The sequence below is a fragment of the Periplaneta americana genome, chromosome 5 (assembly GCF_040183065.1).
Source record: "Periplaneta americana isolate PAMFEO1 chromosome 5, P.americana_PAMFEO1_priV1, whole genome shotgun sequence".
NCBI lineage: Eukaryota > Metazoa > Arthropoda > Insecta > Blattodea > Blattidae > Periplaneta > Periplaneta americana.
In genome coordinates this window covers 78,675,369-78,699,917 of record NC_091121.1, presented here as the reverse complement: position 1 = coordinate 78,699,917, position 24,549 = coordinate 78,675,369, and the positions used below count along the sequence as shown (strand labels likewise).

Sequence of the window (24,549 nt, the reverse complement as noted above, 5' to 3'; positions counted from 1 at the left end):
TAGCATGGCATGACAAGGGAAGGTAAGAGCACTGGTGGGAGCTCTGCAACAGATGACCTGTTCCGTCACAAGAGTAGGAGAAGTGTGTGATTTGTAATTATGAGTTACATGGAAGACATACTGTCCTAAGGCCTAAGAAAGTGTGAATAGGGTTGAAAGATGACTGAAGATGTTTCTAGTGTGTCTCATGTCTGCTACTGAGAAATTTTGAAGTAAAAAATATGTTTATATAGACGTCCATTATAGATTTCTCATAGGACAGCATGTAATTCTACAGGGTCATTTAAAAGAGTCCCATATTGAGAGGTAGGGGAGACTGTTGTACCTTCAAACACTTTTCGCATTTTATTTTTTTTATTTTGGAAAATGAAATTTTTTAAGTGAAAAAATGTTTGAAATAATTATTGAAGATTCCTTTACAACTTCCTGTATGTATTTTCCTGTTTTACAGATCTATTAAGGATGGAAAAAATAAAATGAAGGGATATGTAATGTGTTCGAAGGTACAACAAGTTCTTGTACCTTGGAACATACCCTCTTGTAAACTGGAACACTGGGAATATTGGTGGGAATACAGCTGTAAAAACTGACAATCATATTTAAAATGTATTTGCAATCATAAACCAGAGCAGGTTTCTCTGACTGAGATTTTATTTCCTGGAGGAGCAATAACTGCTTCAACAGCTTTCTTCAAGGCATCCAGATCAATTGGGGGCCTCTTAACTCTAGACTTACTTCGTGACATGATCTTAAAAAAAAAAAACAAACAAACAAAAATCGACAGTATCGTGTACCTTGGAACATGATCCATAGTACAAGATGTTTTGTGTTCAAAGGTACAAGAGGGTGCACGTTTAAACAAATATGGCTCCCAAAACTGTTGTTGTTTTCTAATGCCAGGCGTTTGACAATCTAGTCATTTGACCTCTTGCACTTCAATATTTGGCTCCCAAATCTAGATATTCGAATAAATCATGGAAATTAAAATATGTTATTACTCACCAGATGATAGGGAACACACTATACTTGATTGATAGTAACAAATACAATCTGGTTTTGTGTTAGAAAACATAATATCAATGAACGAAATGTTTACTTTTGGTACTAAAAAATTCTTTTGTCAACAGAACTCCACTTTGCAATAAAACAAACCGAAACTACGACCAAAGCTACTTGGTGGCTTTCTCTAGAATCTACTTCAGTTTGAGTCCTCTAGGTAGCAGCAAAAATTAAAAAACAAAAAATGTTTAAAGATACACTATGCCGTAGGTACAACAGTCTCCCCTATGCATTAAGAGAAGTTTCACTGTATCCCACAAGAAAGAGTGAGTCACTTACCTTATCTGCATTGGCAAGTATGAAGTTTTGGGAGTCTGCATCAGGACTCAGGGGATGATGTGTTACAGTGATGGGGGCTGCATGTTCTCCTGCCTCCTGAGCTACTTCCAGCGCGGACATCACAACTGGACCAACTCCTGGTCTGATCACACTGCTCACTTCCACAGTCTCACTGTCACAGTTGCCATCCGTAATAACTCGACTTGGCATTACAGTTACACCACCCATCTCAGCAGGAGTACGAGGACTACTGTCTTGCTCATTCGTCTCCTGAAACACAATTCCCACACTATAGCCAACACTCTTAAAGAAAAACATTTACTGCTAGCTAGGAAAAAAAAACTGGATACAGACTGACGTCTTTATGTAACAACTAAGGTAAGCATTAATATAGCTCATAGCAAAATTAGCAACTATTTCAAACAACCTCACCAACAGCGTTTACCTAAGCCTGTCTCCACTATTAAACATTTAACAACAACATGTTAAATGTTAAACTGTTTACTGTTAACATCCCAACATGTTGATTGAACATGTTAATGCTAATTTCATTTAGCACTTTGTCCAGACTGTTAAACATGTTAAACTTGACTTTCTTTGCATAGTCCACCATAAACAGTTCACGAGATTTTAATATAGGTAATGTCTTATTTTCAAACTTTGGACAATGGACTCAGATGATGATATGGCATTTATAATTGCCTCTATTGCTTGTTACAAGGCTTTGAAAAGGAAGAAAATGAGAATGTGGGTGCGGCAATATCTTAGTAAAAGACACAATGCAGAAGACATTCTAAACGAGTTTAAAGTTGAAGATTGATTTGGATTCAGAATCCTCAGTCTGTCCAAGTCACTTGCTGTGAGGTAAGCACCATGTTGTGTAGTGGCGTGAGACTAGCCTGTCTGCACTGCTTGGCCTGCCCACACATTTGCATTGATGTGACTTGTAGCGGGCACTGCATCATTGCTAGGAACATGATTCTATAAATATAAACATACATCATATTCTAATCACATATGTTTAAGAGTCAGTCCGAAGTCATGCAAGAACATTAGGAAATGACAGAATTGATGATTATGTCAAGTGTCAAGTAGCCTACTGAAAGTCGAACTACAAACTTCCAGGAACACGACGTGGCTAGCAAACATTACTGAATCCCTTACTCAAAATTAGCGGAAACCATAAAAAAAAAAACGATCAAAATAAAAAAATACAGTGCAACAATTACATGAAATATTACATGAAGCCTACTTTGCTGATATATTGAAACGAGAAACAGTACGAGATTGCAAGGCCAAGATGTTAACATAACAGCCAAGGATAAAATCAAAGGATTTATAAAGAAACTTGATTTGTGATCTATATCACTTGACAAAAAGGAATGTGATGCATTCCAGTGCATTAAAGAACATTTACCTATGTGTGATACAGCAAATACTGAATTTGTTAAATTAAGTTTGCACAATTCTAAATAACAGCTTTTTGAGTTTTTTTTGCAGAAGACACTCACAACAATACGATAGTCACAGATAGATACTAAATCCATTTTTAGATACAGTATAACCTCTATTATCCATGGTAATGAAGGGGCTGGACTGAATGATTAATCGAAAAAATCGGATAATCCATACCATAAAAGATTTTGTAATTTCCTTCATGGTCCTGTATTTAACTCGCTATTGTAGTGGATCAAAAGTTCACTAATTTAATCTGGTTGTAAATGACGGGTTTTTAAGGGACATGGAAGCCCTTTGTAAAGACTGTCTCAGGAAAGATAGGAATAAAAGAAGTCTCATGTTGTACATTTAAATACTTTTTTTACACTTTATCCTTGTTTTTTTATTAAATAGCGTAGTTGTTAACTCCAATCTCGTAGCCTATTATGATGCGAGATGAGCCACAGTTTCTCTTTCTCAAATCATTCAATTATTTCCATTTTTTTTCGATACTTAGCACAACACGTTTTCTGTTTAAACTCGTGGAAGAAATTTTTTATACAAGTTATATTATAGAACGGTAATTCGAACAGTAGACAATGCTGTGTAACGATAAAGGCTTGTAATAACACTCTCTAGCAAAACATTATGTAGAACCTACTAATATGATGTACAAAACAGTACATCATATAAGTGATTTTATTCTCAAGAAAAAAAAAAAGAGCCAGAAATAGACAGTTGGATAATCCGCTAATTGGTTAATAGGGTGACGGATAATTGGGGTTCTACTGTAATTGCGCTCAACTAACTGAAAAAAAATATGTATGTATCTACTGATGGAATGTTGAAACTAGGCTATGTAGTCATCACGTAGATACTTATTAATGAAGGAAAATTCGTTCCAGTACTGAGAATCGAATCCAGGACCTTCAGCTTGACACGCTGAGTGCTCTTACCAGGATCCGATCCACAGTGCCAGCCGAACTCTCCTCCTTTGTATCATTCATTAATAAGTATCTACGTGATGACTACATAAAGTCATTGATTACACAATATTCAATATAGGACAGTGAAGTCCTTTAATAAGAATATAAATATCAGTGTTAACAGTGATCTAAAACTGCATTTCTGCATATGACATATATGTGTAAAATGCAAGTAGTAGGTCATTGACAGTAGAAAGGAGAAGAGTTTGGCCGGCACTGTGGATCAGATCCCGTCATAGCTCAGATGGTATGAGCACTCAGTGCACCAAACTGAGGGTCCTGAGTTCGATTCCCAGTGCCGGAACGAATTTTTCTTCATTAATATGAATTACACTACGTAATTTAGCTAAGAAATTATAAGCAACAAGTGACCTATATCTAACTTTTTAAGTTCTTTAAAATTGCTTGTGCAGGAGTTCTGTGTGAAAGCCCTCTTGCCACATGTGGAGAAGCAAATAAAGCAACTGAGTGATCTTGTAAGTACACTCAAACATTCGAGAAGCATGATGTTACTTGTTGTAAGAGGACTTTACTGCAGAAATGTAACCAGTGAGTGTTAAAATTCCTACGTGTAATGTACACTTTTCTTTCTACCTGCAGCAGAGAAGGTACAATAATAAATGAAAATGCTAGCAAATTGACATTCGTAAGATTTTATTTTCGGTACACTCAACTAAAATGATAGGAAGTGTCAGAGTGAAGTTATATAATCCATCTTGAACAATGTGTAATAAGCACATAAATTACGAATATTATACCTGATTATCAAGCTGTCTGATAAGAAACTGACTCCAGGGATCAGGAAGGTGGCTTTGGTCTTCACTTTGGCCAGGGGGACGAGAATTCATCTGAAGGAAGTAGCAGTTGTTATCTCCATACGTCTGCTTTATAGTATTAAACATAGTTTCTGCCTTATCATTATCTCCATCCATTGCATCATGAATCAACACATAGTATCGCAGCACACCAGGTCCAAACCATTTTGGGAGTTTCGCTGGTGTCATATTTTGTAACTGCTGCAGCTGGAGACCCATGTGTTGCAGCACCTCTGCTGGGTTGTTTTCTGCAGATGACACCACTAAAATACCTGAGTACTACTGTCAAGGAACAACAAGCTTCGAGAATAATTTAGTTTAATTTCTAGTAACTGTTGGATGAGGCAAGTGATATGAGGTAATAAGGTCAGTTGAATTTATACTGGGTTACATGTGATATGAGTTCATTAAGTCAAATTAGCCAGATTACAGTGTTACAAAATATCTCCGAGCCTGACAACCATTACAGTAATGATTCTGATTCTTGGAAGCCGAGTTGCAAGCAGAAGAGATAGGTGTGGCAACATTATCAGTAGGAAGACAAATCCTTCACACTGCTGAAATTAAAAACATCTGCTCATTGTCACTGTTAAACACATTCACTTCACTGGTATAGAAAAGCAACGTAGAACACAATGAATAATCGATGTTTTCAGTTTTAACATACATGCATAACAATCTACAATACAGCATTTCTTGTTTTGTCTCTCCTTACCTTGCCCACCTTACTCTGAGACATAGGGCAGGTTCATATATATATATATATATATATATATATATATATATATATATATATATATATATATACTTGGTTATTCAATGCGGGTTCGATCCCGGCCCAGGTCGATAGCATTTAAGTGTGCTTAAATGCGACAGGCTCATGTCAGTAGATTTACAGGCATGTAAAAGGACTCCTGCGGGACAAAATTCCATCACACCAGCGACGCTGATATAACCTCGGCAGTTGCGAGCGTCGTTAAATAAACCATAATACAAAAATAATAACAATGACGCTGTATCAACTACTGAGGTTAAATACTTGATTAAATGGCGAACTTACTCGTGTTAATTATGTAAGCATGTCCGGCTTACAGTTGTTTCGGTGCTACTTGACACCATCCTCAGAGCCTTCTGTCTAGACAGAAGGCTCTGAGGATGGTGTCAAGTAGCACCGAAACGAAACAACTGTAAGCCACACATGCTTACATAATTAACACGAGTAAGTTCGCAATTTAATCAAGTACTTATATTCAAGTGTTAAAAGCAGTGTACAAAAGATTCAAAATGGATTACTGAGGTTATTTAGCACTAATGGGATTTGTGATAGCAATATGGTATTTGGCTAGTTGAGGCCAAGGATTTGCCATAGATTACCTGACACTTGCCCTATGGTTGGGGAAAACCTCGAAAAAAACCAAACCAGGTTATTAGCCCAAGTGGGAATCGAATCCAACTCTGAATCGGCAGGCAAATGTCTCAGCCGAATGAGCTATGCCAGTGGTTAAGTTCGGGTATATCTTGCGTACATGAAGTACATGAAGTTCTAAATATTTTCTTAAATTTCAAATAGCTTTTCATACAGTAGCAAATATTAGTGATAGTTACTTGAGTGGGTGTAAGTTCTCAGTTAATAAAACGATTATTTTAGCAGTTTCGTTTTATTTCGTTAATTAACTGGACCTAAGAATCAAAGCACCTGAAATTTTTCCTTGTCTTCATACCCGTCAGTGGGCAAGGAAGAGCATACTATATAAGTTCAGTCTTTTTGGTATAAAGATCGCAATTCCTACTGAAATGACGAAACTGAAGTCAATTTCAAGAGCTTTATCACTTTATGACAAAATAGTTGGTATATTTGGAAAAAAAAATGAAAAAGAAACTATTGTGAGAAACACAAACAAGTAAAATTTTCATAAATAAACTAAAATAAAGCCAGATGCCAACAATGACATTAGAAAGAAAAATTCTCTAAAATCTTGCCATCACAAGGAACTGAAGAAATATACTGCATCAGAGAAATTGAGCAGGAATGTGAAGAACATATACACACCCAATTTGTAGTAATATGATTTTCTTGCAATTTTCCATAATTAGGAAACATTCAAGCCTGGTATGAATAATTTAGTCACAGGACAGTATCAAGGATATAACACAAAGTACATGTAGGTATACAATAAATGTCAATAATTTAATTAATGACCATGAAGCATTAGAAATATTTTTATACATTTCATGAATCATAGTACCTTGCCAATCACCTCTTCCTTCATCACTGCAATAATTACAATACTCATTTCTATATTCGCTTCCCATTCATAAAGGATAGAATGATCAACTTATTAATGAACCAAATTAAGATCCATCTTGTATTAATGTCTGTGCAAGTAAAACTATCACTTGATGTTTGTGCAAGTAAAGAATTGGGCTGGTATATGATTGGTCCAAGTTCTTTTCCTGAGATGTATGCAGTGGTTGAATTGGGCCGGTATGAGCCAGTATGGCATACCGGAAGTAAAATAAGATGCCAAAAAGCATACTGGCAGTGAAAAATTTAAAATTGACTGTTATTTAGTGAAGCTGATCACACAGTCAATTACTCTAACCAATAGTGTCGTCAACTCTGTACCTTCTCTCAGAACAGACATTTCTGCAGTAGTGTGTGATGAATTTCCGCGTACTGGTGTGTGTGTGTGTGTGTGTGTGTGTGTGTGTGCGCGTGCGTGCGTGCGCGCGCGCGTGTGTCTGTAGGACCAAAAATTAATCTTCATGAAGATTCAGGTAGACAGACACCCTTCTCAGTAGATGCACTGAATGACTATTTTGTACTGACACAATCAACGAGCATGAACAAAACAACGTACAATTAACGAACTAAACAGTATTCTCTTATCAGAGAAGGAAATTGCTCCAGAAAATTATCGACGTATTACTACCAACCTTGACCCACATTTTTAACGCCTCACTCATAGCCTCTACATATCCTAGACTTTGGAAACAAGCCCTCATTAGACCCATCCCGAAAAATAAAATCCTGAATCTCCAAATGACTACAAACCAATTAGTATGTTGCCAGCTCTGTCAAAAGCATTGGAGCGCATAGTACACAAGCAACTGACTGACTACCTCAATGAGCAGTTCTTACTTGATGACTACCAGTCTGGTTTCCAATCAGGACATAATACTACTACTGCCCTTTTAAAAGTAATTGAAGACTCTCGAGAAGCCAGTAACAGAGGAGAACTAACGCTACTAACATCACTAGATTTCAGCAAAGCTTTTGACACAACTGACATGGTTCTCCTTTTATGTAAACTCAAAAACTACAATCTTTCTAACAGTGCCGTAGCTTGGTTCGATTCCTACATTCGCGAATGCCAACAATGTGCATCTGCCAGTGATCATTCTTTCAATTGGTGTACTGTAAAGGCCGGAATTCCTCAGGGTTCAGTTCTTGGACCATTACTTTTTACGCTTTACATAAATGACGTAACAAAGATCTTAAAATATTCTAAACACCATTCTGATGACTTACAACTTTACATTCATTCCCGAACTTGTACAATCAATGACTCTGTGATCAGAATTAATGAAGATCTAGCATCTGTAGCTTAATGGGCGCAACAATTTGGACTCAGACTAAATCCAGACAAATCACAAGCCATAATAATGGGCCACCAACGAGCATTAAACAAAATAGATCTAGCCACTGTATCAAATACAAAAATTAATAATACCACAATTACATCTAGTAAAACAGCAAAAAATTTAGGGGTATATTTAGATTCAAATTTAAATTTTCAAAGTCAAGTGACCTACATAGTATGTAAGAAAACTTTTTCTATAATTCATTCCCTCAAACACTTAAACAACGTTCTACCTCTCAGCCTCAAAAAGAATCTCATTCAAACTTTAGTGATGCCCCACTTCGATTATTGCGATTCTCTATTCACGAATCTAAATACTGATTTTGCCCACAGATTACAGCGTGTTCACAATATATGCGTTCGTTTCGTTTGTAACATTAGAAAATTCGATCATGTAACACCGTTACTAGAATTGTCTTGGAATCCACTTAAAGAAAGAAGAATCTTCAACTCCTTCCTATTACTATTTAAAATCATCCACATCTCCACACCCTCTTATCTAAAATCTCGTTTTGTTTACCTTTCACTACTTCGAACCCGGAACATGTACCTTCTATCTATTCCTCTGCACAGAACATCGTTCTACTCTTCATCTTTCAGCATATCGATTCCATGCTTCTGAAATTCTCTCTGTCGGACAATATCAAAATTCAAATTTAAATTAAAGAATCACATTCTAGTTCACGGAATTGCTTGTTGAACACCTGTCAGATTGCGGAGCTTCAGCTTAATCCGTAACATATAATAAATATTGTAACTATGCTGTTGTAAAATTGATAATTAATATGTAATGTATTTATTATTACTGTTATTATTATTAGTTATACTATCATCATTGCTATCTTTGTTTTCTTTCTTTTTTTCTTGCATTAGCTTGATGGGAGCGCTATAGTGTTCTTTTGATCCTGTTGACCCTCTAAAGGGCTTTAATTTAATTTGTATTATTTTCATCAGTGTTTGTATTTTTTGTATTTGTGTGCTATCTGGTAGGATGGAAGAGAAGGCCTTATGGCCTTAATCCTGTCAGATTAAATAAATAGATTAAATAAAAACACTCTCTGAATTTCTTCATGTGTTTCCTACTTGGTAACTCCCCTCCCCTAATATAATACCTATTAATTTTCCGTAACATATGTACCATTTAATAAGCAATAAGGACAAGGAGTCACTGTTTTTGATCATTTTAAGTAACGCTTCATCTTAAATATTCCCGAACTAAGTTGATATGTTACAATAATCAATAGCATTCATTAATACGAAGAAAATTAAATGTAAAAGAGCAGAGTTTGGCTATAATTTAAGTTTTACTTTATTTGACAAAATATAAAATTGTTGTAGGCCTAGTTACTCTATGCTATAAAAATTAACATCGTAACAGTCACTGAAGGATACAAGCAATATAATGCTTTGTAAATTCATGATCCGAAGGAAACTGCACCTGAAGGAATGTTTCTCGCCAGGCTTCAAACCAAGGAACTGAAGCTGGAATATCAACAGTCTGACCACCTGAAAAACCGCAATGGAACATAAGTACAAAAACGCTTATTGATCTTGTATTCAAATTGTTTTCGTTAGTGACATATGAATTCAATTCAAACCAAAGTGAAAGTAGTAAAGTATATAATATAGCCTAATACGTATTATCTAAGTAATACAAACCAATTTGTAGGCTGGTATTTCTTTCACTTGCAGACAAACTAACAGATTCATTTAGGAACTTCCTTGCAAGAGTTGGTTGTGGCGGTCGCGAATTGACATCCAGCATTGTAACACGCAGGTTCCTAACAGCAATTGAAGTGCCAGATGGTTCACGAAAATGAGCTACAACAATGATAATACAATTTACTAATAAATATAAACATTACATAGATTAAGGTTAGGTTCACACTTTCATACTTTTAACACAAACCTTCTGTGTTCAGTTTACAAAACGGCTGTATCATTTCTATAAATGAAAGGTTATTCTTTTGGCATGTCTGGTCAACCAGCTGGCTGCACATAACAGCCACCATAGGTGAAAATGCATTTTGTATAAATTCGTGGGGTGTCAACTTGCACTGAGCCATGGTGATGCCAATTCTTTTACACTTTCACCTTCCTTACACACCGTTTATTAACACGAAATTAACTAACGAGTTGAAATATATATCATAAATTATTATTTATTATAATAAAGACGATCCATCATTATTTAATGACGGTAATATGCAAGCCATTTCACTTTATGATCACCTCTCACTCAATTTCCACACACTTGACGCCATGTTTACTACTCAGCTGTTTTCTGGAATGGTGTAAAATTGCATAGAACTGTCGACATAAACACATTCATGCATATATTTTCTAATTCATTTTTATCTTTTGCGGGATGGCATTCTACAAGCCTCTCAGGTATTGGATTTGCTATATTTTTAATGTCTTCTTTTAAGAAGATAAAGTGAGTAATGAAAGGTTATTAAGATAGGTTAGGTTCAGAAATTAATGCAGACACCACTCATGAGGATGAAACGCAGATCGAAGTGGGATATGATTTCATCAAGGAGTGTTACTTAATTTTTAACATATATGATATATGTTTTAATATCAGCAAATAATAGTATTACAGATTTAATATTAAGTGTATACGCACAACGAGGACCTTGAGGACCATACTACAATCTGTCACGTTCATGATTATTTATTGCGCTAACTATGAAATTAAATGTCAGCAAGTAATGTAGCCTAAATAACATGAAAGCGGTGGAAGTCAAACTTACGAGAAGACTAAATTATTATTATTATTATTATTATTATTATTATTATTATTAACTGCTACTATTTAACGAGAAAAATTATGATTAAAAATAAACAGTAACTGGCATTTTATCATTATTATTATTATTATTATTATTATTATTATTATTATTATTATTATTATTATTATTATTTATTGTCGCTTTTAACTTCTAACAAAAGTCATGTCGCGACATTCTTTATATTACAAACGTGTTTTTGACAATAACATAACATTTAACAAGTTGATTTATTTACGCTTTAGTTTACATTATGTAATTTTATCAAATGATCCAGTTAAATTGAAAAAAAAAATAAAATAAAATAAAAAAAAACAACTTTAAGACGCTAATGAAGTAAGAAGGTTCACCTAAAGGTTTTGCAATTTTACTCACGGATTTTTAGTTGCTGTCGTAGCTGATCTATTGAGGAGCGCTTGCCGCCGGTCTGAAGTTGCGCTCGGGCGCGGGTTCGATCCCCAGCCGTAAGGTGAGTGCCATGTAATCTATGGCGAATCGTCGGTCTCATCTCGCCAAATACCATCTCGCTATCACCAATCTCATCGACGCTAAATAACCTAGTAGTCGATACAGCGTCGTTAAATAACCAACTAAGAAGAAAATATATTGAGGACGTCCTGAAATGTGTGTTTGACAGAAAGAGTTTCACTGCAAGTGTTACAAACTGGAGGAGGTTTCTCCTTTAGTAAATAACCATGTTACCATGTATGGCCACCAGCGTAGCTCAGTCGGCTAAGGCGCCTGCCTGTCCATTCGAAGTTGCGTTCGGGCGCGGGTTCGATTCCGGCTTGGGCTGATTACTTGGATGGGTTTTTTTCCGAGGTTTTCCCCAACCATAAGGCAAAAGTCAGGTAATCTATGGCGAATCCTCGGCCTCATCTCTCCAAATATCATCTCGCTATCACCAATTCCATCGATGCTAAATAACCTCGTAGTTGAGACAGCGTCGTTAAATAACCAAGTAAAAGAAAAAACCTATATATGACCTTGGTATGTCCAGTACGGGTACACATCAGTTGATGAGAACGTGATTCCTTCGGCATAAATGTTTGATTGGATAGGACAAACTAGAAACAAATCTGATTTCCCTGAGTTTGTTAGTAGATGTTTGAAGCCAATTGGTAGGCCTATACCATAGCTCATTTATTTTATTTGAGGTGAGTGGCTATATTATGCCAAGTGTCAATGTCCGTATCCTATAATATAGCAGTAGTCGGCATATAAAATGCAGTCCGCAATACACAGCAAATGGGAAAGTAGAGGAGGGGGGAAGAAGACTCAAACTGCTTAACATTGAATGAACAAGTGATGGCTAAGGGGAGGGAGATCTTGCCTTACCCCTTCGCGCTGCCTCTGTATTAAGAATTGATTTGCGACCACTGCTGTATAAGAAGACGAGTTGCTTCTTTCGCTGCCATATGGGAAGGGATCCAGACTACAATGATTTGCTTTGATTGTATATCTCTGTATAATAATGTTGATGATGATGATTATTATTATTATTATTATTATTATTATTATTATTATTATTATTATCATTACTCGTATAATTACATTATAATGCCAACAATAGCCTACTTTTGTAAGAATGTCTTTACAGATCAGACATTTCGCCAGTTGAGAGGATTCCTAGTTTCGTCAACCAGTGTCCATTCCCATCCAAAGTCAACCCACGTTCATGATTTTTGCCTCAACCGAAATTCGTACAACACACAGAAAACCTTGTTTATTCATTATTTAATTATTATTTTATTTAACTCACACCTTTACTTTAACAATTTTTTCGCAACTTCACTATTCGTTGTGCGTTAACAAATTTTCATGTTTTAATTTGTTAAATACAGAGTAAATATTGATTACATATTATTGTTTCCGCGTGTAGGAGTTACGCAGTTGGAAATTAACTTGTGTCAGTACTAATATTAAACATTTGCCAATAATTTAAATAATAAAGAGCAGAAGAAGCAAGACGTATCCACCTTGATTAAATTCTGCCCCTCAAAATATCTCTCCAAATTAAAAATGTTGGCGCCTCTATTATTATGAGGTCTTAAAGAAAAGTCCTGACATTCTCCTTCTCCCCTCCTCTATTTTTCTTAGAGACAACACATGCTACGAGAACTGAGAGCAGTATGGAATGAAGATAAATGCCAACAAGACGAAGACCATGGTCATAGCAAGAAAAGTAAAGAAGACAAACTTGCGAATTCTAAATGAGGCAGTAAAGCAAGTGGACAGCTTCAAATACTTGGGCTGTATTATAAGCAGTAACATAAGCTGCTGCCAAAAGGAGAATAGCTATGGCAAAGGAAGCTTTTAATAGAAAAACAAAGCATCTTCTGCGGACCTCTGGAGAAAGAATTAAGGTAGAGACTAGTGAAGTGCTTTGTGTGGAGTGTAGCATTGTATGGGGCAGAGACATGGACATTATGACGGAGTGAAGAGAAACGACTAGAAGCATTTGAAATGTGGATATGGAGAAGGATGGAATGTGGGAAATGGACAGACAGAATAAGAAACGAAGCTGTGTTGGAAAGAGTGGGTGAAGAAAGAGTGATGCTGAAACTGATCAGGAAGAGGAAAAGGAATTGGCTGGGTCACTGGTTGAGAAGAAACTGCCTTCTGAAGGATGTACTGGAAGGAATGGTAAACGGGAAAAGAGTTTGGGGCAGAAGAAGATATCAGGTGATAGACGACATTAAGATAGCCTATATGGATCATATGAAGAGACAAAGAGGAAGGCAGAAAATAGGAAAGACTGGAGAATGCTGGGTTTGCAGTGAAAGACTTGTCCTTGGGCAGAACACTATGAATGAATGATTACATGCATAAGTGTAGAATTCGTTTCGTGAAAATGGAGATAACACTGTAGGCTAACTAAAAGACCAAATTTCACACAGAACTGTCGTATTGTTGAATTCCCTTTTTCCTCCAAGTACGGCTCCGGGCTTCACTTTGCTTTCTATAAAATTGAGTATGTACCAGTCTTTCCATGGCATTATAGAGCCGGCAGGAGGTAGTGCCGACTACATTATCTTCTCATTTCAAGGTCCAGAAATGTAGGTCTATTACTGGACATCTTCCTCTAGACGTCTCAATAATGTGTGCAACACTTTTGATATTTTACCTCTTTTCTTTAGTGTTGTTTTTAAACTTATCAAAATAAACATATTCACAAAGAAAATTCAAACAATATCATTTACCTAATACAGGAAAATTAGTATCCTAATTACTGTAATTAAATTCAACGATATTCTTTTAATTCTCTGTGATCTGAGATCTCTTACAAGGTTGATAAAAATGTATGTTGAAATAGATTCTGATAAGTTTGTGGGACACTATAAGATACACTAATACATGAAGTACGCAGAGAAATGCTTTTACATAGTGATGAACATTCAATTTACTTCATGATTACGAAATTTGAATTTTTGAAATAGGACAATTAAGAATGATGGAAATGACAGGAAAATGTTAAGGCGGCAGCATCCAACAATCTGAAAACTTTCAGACAGGAGACATAATAAATGTTCTCACCAGACTATTTTAACTGGGTAGATCGTCCAGTTAATTTTAATAACTGCCGTGGTAATAAATTCTCATGGTAGGCTACATGTGACATTATTCAATTTACACAGGCGATTTGAGCCCAGTAACTTTAGTGTCCAGTGAGTAAGGGGTGCGAGAGAAACAGTGGAAATGGAGATATGTGACAAGCACAGGCGGAGATATGGATCAAAGTGATATAAGCTCGCATCACGATACATGCTACTGTCTCTCTCTAGCATGTATGAAGAAAACATAATTGTGAGGAGTTATAATAGGTTTATTTGCAAATTAATATACCATACAAATCAACGTTTACGTATATGTATTGTTTTTAAATGCAAGCACACTTGTGGGAGCACTCGTATGCTCGTGATAAGAATACGTATTTATGAATTAGCTTATTTTATCATCCGTTTGTACCCCCTCTTCCTCCAAGGAAATCGTTCTATCTCCACTTACTGTGACAATAATTAAATATTGATAATCTGAACAATATCATATAGAAACAATAATTGAAAAAAGTCATCTGTATAAGAAGCTATTTTTTTTTTAATTTAACTGCAATTGCACTCTTTTGAACAGATCAACAATACGCTCGATAAACAACAGAATAATGGTTGATGCAGTATCATCCAAGAGAAACAGACCCTTCACAGTGTTTGTTGAAGGCAATATTGGGAGCGGGAAGACTACTTTCTTGAACCATTTTGCTGGTACTAATGTGCATTTGCTCGCAGAACCTATCGAAATGTGGAGAAATGTGGATGGTCACAATTTACTTGTAAGTATGTTTTCATTTAATTCTGAATTTTGAATCAACATAATTTCTTTCTGCACTGCATCCATTGATAATTCACTTTTGACTTCTAATTTCATAGATACAAAATTCTATATATCCTATTTATCACCTATAAAAATTACAGCAGAGTTTACATTGTATTAAGATTGTATAAACGACAGTTCTGCAGTTCATTATACCATTTCTGCTATCCAGAATTACGTATGAAGAACAGACCATAACATAACATACAATTAATTCTTATCTTTTGACTATTTTCTTGTAAAGTAAAGACAATATGTAATACAATAAGTATTCAGGACCCTTGTGGTCACTCAAATTCTTTGAGCTGATGTCTATAATTTAGAAATTTATTATTAACAATACTGTCTAAAAGAGTAGAATTTCAATTTTTAGCAACAAACACGCACTCGTGCTGTGATATAGGCTATAACAAGTTTTTAAGCAGGCTGTCAAACAGTTCACCTATAGTAGGTCCTACAGAAATGTAGTATTTAATGTTCCTTGAACGTCATAAATTGAATATATAGTTATAGTAAAACTTTGATGCTGAAGTTGCTTGCCATAATCGTGAGTTAGAATCCCGTCTATGAATATTAATTTATCACTTTTTAATGCCAGCTGTTGTCTGAGGCAAGAGATTTAAACTTGTTTTATTTATAGCCTGGAAATATGTTTTCGGATATGGGTTCCTATTGAAAACGTTTTCTCCTCAGTCCCTTCTACAAGAGTTAGGAGTTTGTAATGGGAATTTCGAAACAACCTGCATATCAATGCTTTCATGAATAAGATTGTATGTATGAAATGAATGAATGCATGTACAGTATATACACAGATACATACATCATCATTCTAGTGCCTCATGCACACACACATTCTCTCTCTCTCTCTCAACACATCAAATCATCTAGGTCTGTCAGTCTCCTATAATTCTTCAGATTTCACTCCTGCGATTTTCGGGCTTTTTCCAGAATTAAAATCACTATTAAAAGAAGTAAGCTGCAGATATTGATCAGATTAAAGAGAACATGACAGCCTAAGTTAGTCTCGAAAGAGGACTTTGCAAGCTGTTTTTACGAATGGAAGGGACACTGAGATAAATGTCTCAAGGGAATATTTTTGAAGGGCACTAAGCCACTACTGTGACATATAGGCTATTCTTTTTTTAAATTATTTGACTGGATACTTTCTAGGCACACCTCGTAGAAAGGAGTTAAATTTACACTTGATCATGCAAATATTATGGCATATGAAATGGTTAAATAAATATTACACTTTGATTTCTTTACAGGACTTATTTTATGAAGATAAACTACGCTGGGGCTTAACATTCCAGACATATGCTCTTTTAACAATGCTGGATACGCATTTACGTCCGTCACCTCTTCCAGTGAAGATGATGGAAAGATCATTATACAGTGCAAGATATTGCTTTGTGGAAAACTTGTTCGATTCTGGCATGCCAGCTTGCGAGTATGTCGTCTTAGACAAATGGTTTAAATGGATAACATCCCATCTTGATGTTGGGGGAGATCTTATAGGTAATTTTTATAATTTATAAAAGTTATATCAACTCAGTGTTAATCGAGTGTATTGTTGCTTAAAATTGTTGTTCTAATATCATGAAACTTTATTTTTCAGTCTGAAGAAAATTTCCTTCCTAAACTTTATTTTTAAATATTATTAGGGATAATGAATTATTGTAAATATACTAGCAATTATTTGGAAATATAAAAATCAAGCTGTGAAGTATTATTGAACATTGTATTCTGTAATAAAATTCACCTTATTAAGTTTCAATAATTAACACAGTTCAGCATCATAATTTATTAATTTAAAAGTTTTAACATTATCATTGATAATATACTCGTACAAGTGTTAAAAGTGTATGAATGAAAATGAATAATATTCAATAAATGAAAGTTAATTGGATTTGACATATTCATAGGTGCAAGGAACAGGACTATTACCTTCAGCACTGAACTACTGTATAATTATTGTCCAGATAGAGAATCATGGTAGATCCATGAATGGATGGAATCAGGAATTGTAAAGACGAATAGACGAGCACCTCATACATGATTGAAAGAGAAGAAATAATAATAATAATAATAATAATAATAATAATAATAATAATAGGTCACTGACGTAGCTTAGGCAGTAGCGCATTTTCCTGCTGATCTGGAGTTGTACTTGGGCATGGATTCGATTCCCGCTTGGATTTTTTTTCCGAGGTTTTCCTCAACCATAAGGCGAATGTCACGTAACCTATGGCAAATCCTCGGCTTCATCTCGGCATCACCAATACCATCGACACTAAATAATGCTGTAGTTGATACAGCATTGTTAAATAAACAAATAAAATATAATAATAATAATAATAATAATAATAATAATAATAATTTTTATGGTTCTTTAATACACTGTAATGAATCAAATTTATTTTTGTCAAATGATGTCGACCAGAAATCAGATTTTCTTATAAATCCGTCGATTTTATCTCTGGCTATTATTGTGTTAACACTTTGGCCTTGCAAAGTACTATTCAAAGTGTTTAAGTGTTCGAAAATATGTCAGCAAGGAAGGCCAGTCTAAGAAGCCAAAAAGATTTGGAAATAGGCTTTTGCACTTCTAATTTCTCGTCTTCTCGTATCAAAAGTTGGGTGGTATCCACTGGTTTTGAGTAAAATTATAGTTGTTTTCGATTTTACAGGGATTTATATTTTTCGAATGGGGTTAAGTACCAGGATGGTAGTGGGAGTCAGAAACAAATGACTTGCCTAAAAGTGAGTCTTGCCTTTCAAAAAGTTTGGATTCCAATGATCTAGTGCATAAGATAAAGTACAAGTGCCAAATCATGACGAGTAAAATGTCTAAGGATGAAAACAGATGAATGAATGAACTAATTACTGTACCATAATTATTGAGCAAGTAAATGAATAAATGATTATAAGTAAAATGAATGGGTGAGTGATTAAGTGAATGAATAAATGAATGAATGAATATAACGGAAGAAAGAAATTGAGAAAGTTCCGAAGGAAGAAAAAGAGAGAATGACACAGAAAGAAAAAAGGAGAAAAGCAAAAAGTAATTTACTAACATATGATATGATCAGCAATTATCAGTTCACCAATGGTCCTTATAGTCTTGGTCTCGTTGACTGTGAAATAAATCACATCAATAAGCTTATATACTGTAACGTTTTTATACTAAACAACAATGTAATTTTATTATCTCAACAATAATTCTTCACTTTCTACAATTTAACTGCACTCCCGTCAACAATGGCATTTGCTCTCCGCACAGCAACACAGCGTTCGTTATTGCACTCCACAAACGACAATGACAATTTACTTGGACTATTACGAACAACAATGAACTGTTAATCTTAACTAACATTCACAAAGCACTATTTACAACACAGAACTGTCAGTTCTCAGTTCACAGCTCGTTTGTCTTGGCTAGTTCTTCTAGCTCAATCACTCGCGTTCACAGAATCTCGAACCTCAGACCTTCAGAGACGATCCGCTGCACTTCGAACTCAGGTCCCCCAACTGCAGTCCACTGCACTCGAACTCCGGGCTTCAGGCTCCACAGTTACGGACACAACTCAAGTCGCGCTCTGGTCTCGAAGCTGGCTTCACTGCTACACAAGACTGTCTAGCTTGCTCTCCACTGACTTTAACAACACTGCCTTCCTGACTGAATGAATTTCACTTGCGTTTCTTCTTTTATAACTAAACCATAGTTACGAGAAACTTCTACGGGTGTCCTCTCGAATTATCTGGATATCTCCACTTCGGACGGACTTCTGGAAGATTCGGGAGGGTCCGTCCCCCCCTTCACTCCGCACGTAGCAGTTGTGCGAGCAACCTCCCCTCGCCTCTCCAAGCCGCACGCCGTCCCCTAGTGCTCTGTGGAGCCCATGTCGACTCACGCGCGACCTGCTCTCTTGAAGGAAGCGTGTTCGAGTCTCGGGATGGCTGTCACAATACTTTCATTTCTCTCTAGTTTGTAATTTTACTTACCAAATACATTCACTTTTGTAGTAGCTATATTTTGCTCTTTTGCTAAAAAGAGTTTCTGCTGAGTGTGCTTTAAAAAACTATAAAGATCCATTTTGTTTTTTGTACTATACATAAAATTGATTTTGAAGACAACATCCATTGTGAAACATAATACTAACGATTTGTTTCGAGATAGTACCAGTACTTCTGAAGGAACAAAATTTAAGAATGGAGATTATGTTGACATAACAACTTACAATATCAGTATGGTGATACACAAATTGAAGTTACGATAATGTAAAATTAGGCAACAGTTGATCAACTATTCCGTAATACACATAAGTAGAATGTCGACTACAGACAAATTCTTAATAATTCACATTAGGTTATGTTTCTTTTTGTAGTGTATTTACGTACTGACCCAGAAGTTGTGTATGAACGAATGCGAAGACGTGCAAGGAAAGAGGAGACCAGTGTACCTCTGGATTACCTAAGGAAACTGCATGTATTACATGAAGACTGGCTGTTCCACAAAACAAGATTCCACTGTCCTGCACCAGTAAGTTTTATTGTCTACGTTTATTCTGTTAACATTGATTGTAGAGAACTGCTTTCCAATGTATCGATTCATAAGAAGAGATTTTAATACGAGGTAACAAGAGCTCCCATGAACAAACTTTATTTTACCCAGTAGTAGGGCACTGGTAAGCATTACTTTTCAACATAGTCACCATGCTTGTCCAAACACTTGTTCCAACAGTAGACCAAGTCATCGATGCTGGCATAGAATAAATCTGTATCAAGTCCCTGAAGCCATGTCATGACGGCTTACTAAACAGCCTTATCGGTGCTTCTAGTAATTTCCATCATTTTTCTATATACACTTTTAACACTTATATATCACTGGTTAAATTTCCAACTTCTTTACTGTGTTAATATTCAGGATTTACCTTGGCTGACTAGTTTCGAAGTCTTGTTCTTCATTGTCCAAAGCTTATAGACAATGGAGAACAAGACTTCGAAACTAGTCAGCCAAGGTAAATCTTAAATATTAACACAGTAAAGAAGTTGGAAATTTAATCAGTAGTAATTTCCATTTCTTTGGACTGTTGAAGAAGCACTTTGGTGGTAAGCGATTCAACACTGATAAAGCCATTTAGCAAGCTTTCATACAGATTTATTCTATGCTGGCATCGATGACTTGATCTACCATTGGAACAAGTCTTTGGACAAACTTGGTGACTATGTTGAAAAGTAATGCATACCAGTGCTTAAAAGTTAACTAAAGTTAATTTTTACATCATTACAACTTTTTAAAAAAAGCTTCTTTGCATTTGGGATGCTGAAGACTAAAATTTTATAAATGTTGTTTTATGAAAGCTCGCGTTTAGAAACATTAATCCATTCTGTGAGTTAACTATTACCACTATTCCTATTTATTACGATATTTTTTTTTGTTGACAGGTATTAGTGTTGGATGCCAATCGTGACTTGGTTGGCATGGAAGAAGAATACCGCAAGAGTGAACCAAGAATAATTTTCCAACAACAGAGCAGTAAAGAAGCAGAAATACCTTCCCCGATCATTCTTTCTGAAGGTCATTCCATGTAATGTCAGTGACAAAAGGCGGCATTAGTTCCAAGATTAAGAAAACAAATATCAGTACACTATTATCATGTGATATTTTTATGGCCAGTCAAGAAGTCAGTAAATAATGTAAAATATGAAAAGATTAATTAATTATGATTTGTGTATATAAATAAACAAACTAAACTAAATTAAAAAAAATCCTGTTCTAATAACTGCTTCATAATCAATTAAGAAGCACATATTTAGCCATACGATATTATAATTGCAAAGCTCTTTGGTGACCTGCTTTAAACATATAAAGATACACATGGAGTCGTCGTCGTCGTCGTCGTCGTCGTCGTCGTCGTCGTCGTCATCATCATCATCATCATCATCATCATCATCATCATCATCCACTTTAGCCAAGTTGTCCGTTACACCATCCAGCCATCTCAATTTTGGTAGTCCACGTCTTCTTTGGTCCCATGTCTCGCTGAACGAAAGTTTTTTTGGGAATGTCTTTATCATTCATCCTCATTAGATGTCCTAGCCATCTTATGGGTAGGAAGATAATTTTTGCTGCTTTTATGATCAAGAGACAGGGAGGAAGATAACAATTTAAATCAGCTTTACTTTTTAGAAGGTAGAATGGACTCTATAGTAATTTTTAAACTTATGGGAAGGAAAAAAGAATAAGTCTTTGCTTGAATTCGGATCTGTGGCCTTCCAAAGGGAAGTGAAGTTACCTTTTGACTGAGTCATCTCAATTTCGAATTCCGTTACTTTTGTCCTAAATTTTTGGCTATTATAAAACTTTATACTTTCTTTTTAACTTTTTCCTCTCAGTATAATGCAACACAATTAGTATTTATTTTGCGTCCTCTTTCATCAATAGGGAATTTTTAGGAAAAATACTTAAAATAGGATGATAACAGAATAATGATGGATTGAAACAGATAAGATTGAAATATTGTACTAGGAGAAATTCTGCCTCTCAGAACTATTCTATGCACCCACATTTGGTGAGAACCTACTGATTGAGTAGTGATTAGACTTTTAGGTCACTGTATGAATGGAATATAGAAAATGCTATAAAATTCACATTAATTTACCCTTATCTGTGGTTAATCTAGACGACTTTTTCTTTACGTAATTTAACACCTAGCATCTTAATCTAAAGAGTTTGTGTGAGCCACTTGTGACATCTCATTCTGACCCGTATGAAATGTGCAGAGACCCATCTTGCAACCGTCTGATACGGTAGTGCATTGTTGCCACAAGCTTCAAGTAACCCTTGATGACACTGGCGTGCATTTCTATCACGGGCTACCTCGATTTTTATCCACAATCACTGCTAAAGTAGTAAACATGCATCATAGCAGTTAAAAATAGTGCTCTACATTTAACCACGAACAATAACATCTGTTGTCATAGCAACTGGTTTTATCATTCAATACATCGATATCTCCAACTACTATCACCAGTTGTCTCATATCGCATATGAATGCGCAAGACCCATTTATGGCAGTGTTGCCACTACTTTATTTACATCCCATATATTTCATTGTTCAGTGTCATGTTAGGAGTACTAATTAAATGTGTGGGTTGCAGCTGTAATAATTTAATAAAGATACAGTGTTGGTAACATAATATGTATTAGGCTAATATTGGCAAATGGTTCCATAAAACATTTCGTCATCACCATGCGAGTCATATGGTTACTTTTAGAATTACAATGTTATAATAACACATATTTTAAGCCTAATAGTATTACAATTCATTAATAGTATGTTGCTTTTTTTTTTTCTTCGTAAAAACGTATAAATTCCTAAATACGATATTTAAAATCATAAAAATTCGTAAAACATGGGTTGAAAAAACCTAATTTTAGTTTCTTAAAACCTAAAAATCCGGACCTGGTTATTATTATGATTGCAGAGAAAAATGCAACTTCTGACATTTCTACATGGAATGTACTAGGTGGTATTGAATGTACAGAGCCAAAGTGCGATGTTGCAACTAAATAGCATTTCTTTTCCCTTACCCTGATGGCAGATAAGTGGAGGGCAGGCAGGTGGACAGTCGGGCTGATAAGAGCGGAAGAAAAGTTAGGGAATTTATCTATGTGACAATGTCGTGTCCACTTCGTGCTGCATCAGGAAGATGAGTGACATATCCAGTTCCTATTGGCTGGGGGATTCGGAAGCCAAAGGAAGTTAAAAAATATACTTCACAGAACTGTTAGAAGTTGGTTCTTTCCCTGCGATCACACTATAAAATATGATGCTTTCTTTCAGTGGAGACTTAACATGATCTCTGTATTGGGAAGAGGGAAAGGTGACATTGCTGGGTACACTCCACACAAATACATGTCAGAACATTCGGAACTGGATAATGTAATAAAATATAAATACTGACATTCATCACTTAACATCAGTATTAGCTATCAAGTAATTTGAAGAAAAGGAAATTTACGTACAGTATTTGCTAAATGAAAAGGCTGCTTGCTACCTTTTCTTTCCATTGTCGAATGCATTCTAAGATCAATACTACTCTAGAAATTCATCTAGATTGTGATATGCATTGAAGTACAAGTTGTTTAACTATGTCATATTCATTATATTATCACTGACCATTGTTTACTGTTGTACAGTTAGAGGTCTTACCTCAGTTTATTCCTGTACTCTTCTACAAAGTTGTACTTCACTATCAGAAACTTCACGTGTCATTTATTGACGAGAAAGTTGCTACAAATTAATAAAAAGTACGATTAAAGACCTAGTCTACGTAATTTATACCAAAGTAATTTACTTCAATTATTTTATACTAACAAAAATATAGAAATTTTAATTAAAATACCATTAGTCTCCAAGATATTTTTCATCAGTAGAATTGGTATCTTATTTCACAAGACTGATAAAATTATAGGAGTATAAAGACACTAAAATTGGTAGTAACCGTAATAACTAGAAAATAATTGAATTTGAACCCACTTCGTGAATATAACTACATAAAGAAAGAAAACACATTTTATTAAGACTGTACTACTTACCCAATTTCAAGTTAATTTACAGTATGCAGACACCAAGTTCCTGTTCTTGATTTTGGATCAAAGAGCTTTTCATTTCTCCTGCAGCTTGAGTGAGAGTGGAAAGCACGGGGTTTTTAAATATATTTACATAATGTAGATAAGATACATATTGTATGATGAAGTTTATACTTAAATAAAGAACGGATTTGCAAATTGTACCATTTTTTTTTTTATTTTCAAAACTGGAAAAATTGATGTATCCTTTATCACAGCTTCCTTACAGCACAAATTAACATACCTACATATAAAATAAAATCATACTGTAACAATACTATTTTTTTTTGATAAGCCAGAATACAAGGACTAAAAATGTGAATGTTCTATAAAAAATATGTCGTCAGTGCACTTCGGAGTAAGGCATTTTTACAGATATATAAAATTAAGGTAACACATCGCTTAAAATCAATTCTACTATTACAATATCTGCTATCAGCTTTGAAAGCACTGTGTGTTGTAGGTATCAACTTGAAATTGTATTTGTTAGAGCAAAATATGCTGTTATATTCCATTAAATTTGGCATA

At 35.2% G+C, this 24,549-nt stretch overlaps 2 protein-coding genes across 4 annotated transcripts in view; one reads left to right on the top strand and one right to left on the bottom strand.

Annotated features, from left to right (window-relative positions):
• l(3)76BDm (trafficking protein particle complex subunit 8 homolog l(3)76BDm) overlaps positions 1–10,480 on the bottom strand; it is a 59,930-nt gene extending 49,450 nt beyond the window's left edge. For both annotated transcript variants that reach the window (XM_069826040.1, XM_069826041.1), the window contains exons 1-5: positions 10,130–10,480; positions 9,880–10,041; positions 9,613–9,726; positions 4,520–4,848; positions 1,339–1,608 (exon numbers count right to left, since the gene is read on the bottom strand). In XM_069826040.1, the coding sequence (XP_069682141.1) occupies positions 1,339–1,608; positions 4,520–4,848; positions 9,613–9,726; positions 9,880–10,041; positions 10,130–10,286 (1,032 nt within the window). In that variant the 5' untranslated portion in view covers positions 10,287–10,480. The remainder of the gene's footprint in view (positions 1–1,338; positions 1,609–4,519; positions 4,849–9,612; positions 9,727–9,879; positions 10,042–10,129) is intronic.
• On the top strand, positions 10,477–23,717 carry dnk (deoxynucleoside kinase). Of its 2 annotated transcripts, none has more exons than XM_069826043.1 (5): positions 10,477–10,611; positions 15,144–15,342; positions 16,652–16,901; positions 19,772–19,926; positions 20,832–23,717. In XM_069826043.1, exons 1-5 carry the CDS (start codon positions 10,589–10,591, stop codon positions 20,976–20,978), a joined length of 774 nt encoding a protein of 257 aa, XP_069682144.1. In that variant the 5' UTR covers positions 10,477–10,588; the 3' UTR covers positions 20,979–23,717. The 2 variants fall into 2 exon arrangements, with proteins under 2 accessions (XP_069682144.1, XP_069682145.1); XM_069826044.1 differs by lacking the exon at positions 10,477–10,611 and adding an exon at positions 14,557–14,819.
• Positions 23,718–24,549: the final 832 nt, after the last annotated feature.

Excerpts from the sequence above, each read along its gene's own strand:
- dnk (XM_069826043.1), top strand. The coding sequence starts at position 10,589 with ATGGCATTCTACAAGCCTCTCAG. Across the intron at positions 10,612-15,143 it reads GCATTCTACAAGCCTCTCAG|ATCAACAATACGCTCGATAA; the intron begins GTATTGGATTTG and ends TCTTTTGAACAG. Across the intron at positions 15,343-16,651 it reads TGGATGGTCACAATTTACTT|GACTTATTTTATGAAGATAA; the intron begins GTAAGTATGTTT and ends ATTTCTTTACAG.